The sequence below is a fragment of the Papio anubis genome, unplaced genomic scaffold (assembly GCF_008728515.1).
Source record: "Papio anubis isolate 15944 unplaced genomic scaffold, Panubis1.0 scaffold251, whole genome shotgun sequence".
In the NCBI taxonomy this organism is placed as follows: Eukaryota; Metazoa; Chordata; class Mammalia; order Primates; family Cercopithecidae; genus Papio; species Papio anubis.
The window spans coordinates 109,419-117,753 of record NW_022162579.1 but is presented as its reverse complement, the minus strand read 5'-3'; the positions used below and the strand labels follow the sequence as shown (position 1 = coordinate 117,753).

Sequence of the window (8,335 nt, the reverse complement as noted above, 5' to 3'; positions counted from 1 at the left end):
CAAAAACTACCAATGGTCATTTTCTGATACTTTAGAAACTAATCTCTTAAGTGAGGTCTAAAATGAGTCATACCAAACTACATTTACAGAAGGACTTCATTATATTTTGAAGTTAGAGCAAGGAATGAACACTTTCAACAAATAAAGGACTAATAAAAGGGTAACAGAATGGGTACTTGGTAAAACTCACAGTAAACGTCACTCTAAAGCTACAATTAACCTGATTTTGTAGTACCATAGTAGTTTGTCACATATTTATGCCTATAGTCCATGAAACACCATTAAATGCTTGTTGCTGAAAAATTTCCACCAATGTGACACCAGCACTGATAAATTGGAGTTACCTTTAGCTTTTCACAGTATAAAAAGCAGTTTCCTTTTAAAAAAAAAAAAAAAAAAAAAAGTTTTTAAGTTTATTTTGAAGCAATTTCACTGTTGGCTATTTATATTCCTCCCCTCTACCCAAATGAAGCTTGCTAAAAAGGAAAAAAAAAAAAACAAAAAAAACCTTATCTGTACTTAAGAGTCAACTCTTGTATGAAAGGGTCATTACCAAAGGCCAGTATTCTTAGGCTAACTTCTTACCTAGTTTTAAAATTATTACTCATTCCATTATTCATAAAATTAATCTCTCTGAATGACATAGATGGGTCCACTACTAAATTGAAGATAAAGCTTTCATAACTTGTCTTATGAGCAACATGAAGCAAACCTATATCATTTGGAAAGATATCAAAATGTCTATGTGCAGTAAAAACATTAGGTTAACTATGCATTTTCCTATTGGTTTTACTGAATTTCTCCCAAGTTCTCCTTAAAGAAAGTAAGAAAAGAGTAGTCATGTCATTTCACTAAAAAATAAAAATGAATTCCTTTCTCTGAAGGATGTGAATTTTAAAGATTAAGTCCAGGATAGTGGATCACCAAAGGGTTGCAATATTCCTATCTATAACAATCTCAAATTGGATATGGAGGAAAATGGACAAGTTGTATATTAACAAAATACAAGACTATCTAGTACAGTTTGCCTTTTAAAAAAGAAATCTATTGTAGTGATTTAAGGCAAATATTGCAAAAGCATTACGATCCCCAAACCAGAAAAAAAAAATAATAATCTGTGTTTCCCTACCCAAGTAATTCTAACTGCAGGAAACATGTTATTAGAATTTGCCATAAGCTTAGAAGTTGAGCTGTTTTACTAGAAAATTAAACAAGTTTGACTAAATTTATACTCACTATTAAATCACTTGAAAGCTTGCCTGCTGTCTCTTGTTTCAGGCTCCTGTATGTCACAAAATTAACTTGTTTCCATACTTTCTTTGGCAATTATAAGACAACTTCTGCCCAGTTTTTGTTAAAGGCTCATTTTATACTTAACCCCAGAATATAGCTCATATTTTCCTGGAATATTCAGGTGAATTTTCATTTGGACACTTAAGTTGTAGGAGTTTGGGTACACTAGGAAGACCCCCAGTCAGGTTTCTGTATTTAAGGGTGGGTGAAGTTTACCCAGATTCTTCTCCCCTTAAGTTGTTGGAATTCAAGGCAGCACCCTCATCTGGGAATTAAACAAGATTGGTCAGATAAATTTCACATCATACTAATATCTTAAAAGACTAATATGCGTAAAATATAAAGGAAGGAAAATTGAAAACTCCAAGACAGTAACTTTGAGATCAATTTCAGCTTTACTTTACATTTGCATTTATGCATTTGTTTGCAAAAAGTATACCTGTCCTTAACAGTACTGCAGTGTTCAGTTTAAAGTAGTACATAAAAATAAACAATTTAAGCTCCTATATATTTTATTGTTTCCAAGCTTCTATAGAACAGGTGTGCAAACTTCAGGTTTCTCATCTCAAACGAATCTCCATGCATAAACTAATCAAAAATGCTCAAGTCAGCAAACACGCAAAATGCATTAAAGAGAAACCTCAAATAATGTTTTTAAAAAACAAACTTTGGAACTAACCTTTTATAATTAAACTAAGTTGTTGCACCTCTCCTTTCATTTGCATATACCAAAGACTTCCAACAATAGATCTCCTACTTGGCACAAGGACATTTCAAAGAAACAAAACCAAAAAAAAAAAAAAAAGAGAGAGAGAGAGAGAGAGAAAGGCAAAGAGGTTTACGCTGACTTGAGTTCAAGCTTAGTCCACTTCTTCGATAGTTGGTCCCCCGGAGGCTCCTGAACCGCCGCCGCCGCTGCCGCCGCCAGGACCACCTTGGTAAAGTTTGCTGATGATGGGGTTGCAAACTCTTTCGAGCTCTTTCTGCTTGTGTTCATACTCATCTTTCTCTGCCATCTGGTTTCGGTCGAGCCAGTTGATCACCTCCTGACACTTGTCGAGGATCTTGTTTTTGTCCTGCTCGCTAATCTTGCCCCTCAGTTTCTCGTCTTCCACCGTCTGCTTGATGTTGTAGGTATAGGACTCCAGGGCATTTTTGGCCGCGACTCGGTCACGATTCGCCTCATCTTCCGATTTGTACCGCTCCGCCTCCTGCACCATTCGGTCAATGTCGTCCTTGCTCAGACGACCTTTGTCGTTGGTGATGGTGATTTTGTTTTCCTTACCGGTGCTCTTGTCGGCGGCGGTAACGTTAAGGATGCCATTGGCGTCAATGTCGAAGGTGACCTCGATCTGGGGGACCCCGCGAGGCGCAGGGGGAATCCCGGTCAGGTCGAACTTGCCCAGCAGGTTATTGTCCTTGGTCATGGCCCGTTCGCCCTCGTATACCTGCACCAGCACGCTGCTCTGATTGTCCGAGTAGGTGGTGAAGGTCTGCGTCTGCTTGGTGGGGATCGTGGTGTTCCTCTTGATGAGTGGGGTCATGACACCGCCAGCTGTCTCGATGCCCAGCGACAACGGGGTCACGTCAAGTAGCAGCAGGTCCTGCACATTCTCCGATTTGTCGCCGATGAGGATGGCCGCCTGCACCGCGGCGCCATAGGCCACTGCCTCGTCGGGGTTGATGCTCTTGTTCAGCTCCTTGCCGTTGAAGAAATCCTGCAGCAGCTTCTGGATCTTGGGGATACGAGTGGAGCCGCCCACCAGCACGATCTCCTGGATCTGGCCCTTGTCCAGCTTGGCGTCGCGCAGCGCCTTCTCCACCGGCTCCAGGGTCCCGCGAAAGAGGTCGGCATTGAGCTCCTCGAAGCGGGCGCGGGTGATGGACGTATAGAAGTCCACGCCCTCATACAGCGAGTCGATCTCGATGCTCGCCTGCGTGGACGAGCTCAGGGTGCGCTTGGCGCGCTCGCAGGCGGTGCGCAGCCGCCTCACGGCGCGCTTGTTAGGCCCAATGTCCTTCTTGTGCTTGCGCTTGAACTCCTCCGCCAGGTGGCTCACCATGCGGTTGTCGAAGTCCTCACCGCCCAGGTGAGTGTCGCCGGCCGTGGACTTCACCTCGAAGATGCCGTCCTCGATGGTCAGGATGGACACGTCGAAGGTGCCACCGCCCAGGTCAAAGATGAGCACGTTCTTCTCGCCGCCCGCACAGCCCTTCTTGTCCAGGCCGTAGGCGATGGCCGCCGCTGTGGGCTCGTTGATGATGCGCAGCACATTGAGCCCCGTGATGGTGCCAGCGTCCTTGGTGGCCTGGCGCTGGGAGTCGTTGAAATAGGCAGGGACCGTTATGACGGCGCTGTGCACCTTGCCCCCCAGGTAGGCTTCTGCGATCTCCTTCATCTTCGTGAGGACCATGGAGGATATCTCCTCCGGGAAGAAGGTCTTGGTCTCCCCCTTGTACTCCACTTGCACTTTGGGCTTGCCTCCCTCACTCACCACCCGGAATGGCCAGTGTTTCATGTCCGACTGCACTGTGGCATCCTCGAACTTCCGTCCAATAAGCCTCTTGGCGTCGAAGATGGTGTTGGTGGGGTTCATGGCCACCTGGTTCTTGGCGGCGTCGCCGATGAGGCGCTCGGTGTCCGTGAAGGCCACGTAGCTAGGGGTGGTGCGGTTGCCCTGGTCGTTGGCGATGATCTCCACCTTGCCATGTTGGAAGACCCCCACGCACGAGTAGGTGGTGCCCAGGTCGATGCCGATAGCCGGGCCACGGGCAGACATCCTGACTGAAAGGCGAGCGACGTTAGGATGGGGAAACCAGGGAGAAGAACTCCGCGGAGTCAACTAACGGTCACCTCCCACCAGACACCACGGGCACTACCAGCAACTCTCAGCACTCCGCGCCCAGTTCCCGGTTCTTATAGCCGCCTCTGGGAGCTCCCAGACCCAATCCGCTCCCGGGACCGCCCTCACAAACTCTTCCAGCTCCACCACAGGCTTGCCTGGGTCGGAGTGACTGGCCCGTGGCCCAACAGATTTCAAGTTGGACGAGGGGCGGGACTCCGGCCCCCGCCAGGAGAGAGAGGGGCGGCCGTTATGTAAATAAGGTTCCTCCCTGACTCTCGGCCGCCGGGCCGCGGCGCCTCGCGCGCCTCCTGCTGCTGGCTGGCGTTGGGCGCGCGCTCCCAGAGCCAGGTGTACGCGCTTTTTCGCGGTGTTTGCCCTAGCCGATGGGCATCGGATTGGCAGGGCACGCGACCAATGAGCAGCGCGGACTGAGGCGTGGCACGGGGAGGAGGCGTGGAAGGGGAGCCGGGTGAGGAAAGCCCCCGGGAGGGTTAGCTCAATTCCTGAGGCTTTAAATGCAGTTCAGTGCTAGGGTGCGGACTCGCTGAGCACGCAGGGGCGGAGGAACTCATTCTGAGTTGGTTGCACCGAAGAACTACCGCTCGAGCAGCTTGTTTTCCCCCGCGCCGTCCAAGGGGAGGGAATAGGGAGTTGGCGTGGCTGGGGTAGGGGGTGAGGGCGGATCTCTTGGACGCGGATAAAAGACAAAGTTTGAACCAGCGGTCGGCCTCCTGGGATTTTACGGTGCGTGCTTCGCTGAGTCTCAGTGGTTGTGAGCACTCAATTAAAACTGCCTGTCTGGGGCCGGGCGCGGTGGCTCACGGCTGTAATGCCAGCCTTTGGCTTAACGCGGATCACAAGGTTAAGAGATCGAGACCATCCTGGCTAACAAGGTGAAACCCGTCTCTACTGAAAATACAAAAATTAGCTGGGCGTGGTGGCACGTGCCTGTAGTCTCAGCTACTCGGGAGGCTGAGGCAGGAGAATCGCTTGAACCCGGGAGGCGGAGGTTGCAGTGAGTCGAGATCGCGCCACTACACTCCAGCCTGGGTGACTGAGCAAGACTCCGTCTCAAAAACAACAACAACAAAACAAACAAACAAAACCCACTGCCTGGCGGGCGGAGAGAACCTGAGCCCAGGGCGAGGCCGACCGTTTTCCCGCGCCGCCTGAGGGCGGCTGGAGGGACGGCAGACGGGTGTGGCGGCGACTCGTCCTCCGAGGAGCCTACATTTAAACGCTTCCTGCCTCACTCTTTCTTTTTCCTGTTTGTCCTGCCGCTTTAAACTCTGGTTTCGCCTTCCTGTTCATTCCATTGCTTATTTTAGGTCGCAAGTGCTTTATCCACTGCTTTGAGTTCTTGACTGGAAAACCTGTAATATAATCAGTCAAAACCCACACGTTGAAACACCATAAAGTCAGTCAGTCTCGGTCACCCTGGCACACACGCGGTTGTGATCGTGACCTAGTCATGTTTCTGACTCCGCTCAATGGAATGGAATGATTTTCTTTGGCTGTGCTGAGGTTACTATTGAAGGCATAAACCCTCCGAGAAGATAGATGAAAAGGAGCGCGATCCACTTCCTCCTGTTTAACACGAATGTGAGGACAGATCTGGAAAATACCCTGGTACCGGGTGATAATCTGTAGAAGCAGACTCCCATATAAATAGGCTCCTGGACGGGCGCGGAGGCTCATGCCTGTAGTTTCAGCACTTTGAAAGGCCGCGGCGGGTGGATCACGAGGTCAGGAGTTCCGAGGCCAGCCTGGCCAACATGGCGAAACCCCGTTTCTACTAAAAATACAAAAATTAGCTGGGCGTGGTGGCGCGCGCCCTGTAGTCCCAGATACTTGGGAGGCGGTGAGTTGAGATCGCGCCACTGCACTCCAGCCTGGGCTACAGAACGAGACTTCGTCTCAAAAAAATAAAATAAAATAAATGGTCTCCAGGTGGATGCAAAGACAGCGATCACTTTACATAATATGTGTGGGGAGGCTGGGGATGTCCTTCCATCAAGCTTGAACGGGTACCTACTACATGGCAGTAAAAACCAAATGACATGGCCTGGTTTTCAGAGGTAGAGAGTCTAATAAAGCGGTAAACATAATTTAGGAGAAGCACTGAAAGCAAAGCGCCATGGGAACACAGGGAGCACAACCAGGCTGAGGGAAAAGTGCGTTGCTAAGGGCTACCTGGAAGAGGTGGCATGCCTGAGCCAGGAGCTGAAGTTCGCCAGCAAAGAGTAGGAAAGTCATTCTTTACATAGATTGCGTATGGGCGAAGATGAGAGCAGTGTTTGCTGGGGAACTAGGATTTCTGTACAGAAGATTAGTGTCACTAGAAGGGAGGGATACAGGCAAGCAATAGGCTCTTCGGGTGGATAGGATACATCTCAGAGCTTTCTGGGCCATGGTCTTTTTCCTGAGGCTTTGGGCTGGGAGCACCATCCTTTAAAGCAGGCTAGTGATGTGCAGCCATGTAAAAGCTGTATGAAATGGCGCTCAAGAAAAGCTTTTGTCAACCCAGAAGTTATCTGTGACCAAAAAGTAACGTTGACAGAATTCTATAAAGTCAGTCAATGAACATTTAAGATTATTTTATGTAGTGGTGTATATCATTTCCAGTTTTTAAGAACATAATTTGCTATTAATCGGTTAGTGTCATCAGTTAGTACTAGTTTTAACCATAATTCCTATCCTCTTTTCCATGAATTTGAAAAAATTTCGAAAAAGGAGACCTTTTAAAGAAAATACTACGAAGGCCGGGCACGGTGGCTCATGCCTGTAATCCCAGCACTTTGGGAGGCCGAGGTGGGTGGATCACGAGGTCAGGAGTTCAAGACCAACCTGGCCAAGATGGTGAAACCCTGTCTCTACTAAAAATACAAAAATTAGCCAGGCGTGGTGGTGGGCACCTGTAATCCCAGCTACTTGGGAGGCTGAGGCAGAGAATTGCTTGAACCCAGGAGGTGGAGGTTCCAGTGAGCTGAGATCACACCACTGCACTCCAGCCTGGGCAACAGAGCAAGACTGTCTCAGAAAAAAAAGAAAAAAAAAAGAAAAGAAAATATTAGGAAAACAAGGATAAAACCCAGACTTTTCTAATTGAAACTGTCATGAATTGTGAGTACAGATCTCTTGATTTTATTCTTGGAAATTCTTCTCTTTTGTGTAGTTTCGGGGTGGGGGGGTATTTGTTTGTTTGTTTTTTGAGACAGAGTCTTGTTCTGTCTCCCAGGCTGGAGTGCAGTGGCTCACTGCAACCTCTGCCTCCTGGGTCCAAGAGATTCTCATGCCTCACCCTCCCAGATAGCTGGGTTACTTATGTGCACCAGCACACCTGTCTAATTTTTGTATTTTCGGTAGAGACAGGGTTTCACTATGTTTGCCAGGCTAGTCTTGAACCCCTGACTTTAAATTGTCTGCCCATCTTGACCTCCCAACATGCTGGCATTACAGGCCTGAGTTTTTCTTTTCTCTTTTCTTTTCTTTTTTAGAAAAGAGGGAATTAGTGGGCTGGAAGCAATGCATATTCTTTGTACAACTGATGATATATGCTTAGAGATACAGTCTCAGCTACAACTGAAAAAAGAATGTGAGAAACACAAATTCTTTAGATCTCTTGCATTCAGTCAGCCCTCACACACTTGCTTCAAGCAAACCAAGATTGCAAAAGAGCAAGCAGGCCAGGGTTCTCACATAGAAACACTAAAATTAGAGCTTCAGAGGAATAGTTTCTTTTGCACAGTAACTGTGCTACCTCTGTGCCCAGTTATTACAAACACATCTTGCAATCTGACCACCGCATTCATCTTTAACACAGCTTTCTGAAACCACAGTAGCAATTATACCCGCATTTTCATTAGCCGTGTAGACTTTTTTCTGCTCTAATTTATGTTTCATATGTTCCATAGTTTAAGTGGCATCCTAAGATTTTCCCAAAAAATACACTGTATTTGTATTTTGGGGTTTTTTTTTTTTAATTTGTTTGTTTGTTTTAAGAGACAGGGACTTTCTCTGTCACCCAGGCTGTAATGCAGTGGCGGCTCACAGCTTGCACAAGCGATCCTCCTACCTCAGCCTCTGGAGTAGTTAGGACTACAGGCATGCACCACCATGCCCAGCTGATTTTTGTATTTTTGTAGAGATGGGGTTTTGCCATGTTGGTCAGGCTGGCCTCGAACTCCTGAGCTCAA

At 47.5% G+C, this 8,335-nt stretch overlaps 1 protein-coding gene across 1 annotated transcript; it reads right to left on the bottom strand.

Annotated features, from left to right (window-relative positions):
• Nucleotides 1-1,669: 1,669 nt before the first annotated feature.
• On the bottom strand, nucleotides 1,670-4,454 carry LOC116272903 (heat shock-related 70 kDa protein 2). The gene has a single exon (XM_031661797.1). The coding sequence runs from the start codon at nucleotides 4,071-4,073 to the stop codon at nucleotides 2,154-2,156; it is 1,920 nt and encodes a 639-aa protein (XP_031517657.1). The 5' UTR covers nucleotides 4,074-4,454; the 3' UTR covers nucleotides 1,670-2,153.
• Nucleotides 4,455-8,335: the final 3,881 nt, after the last annotated feature.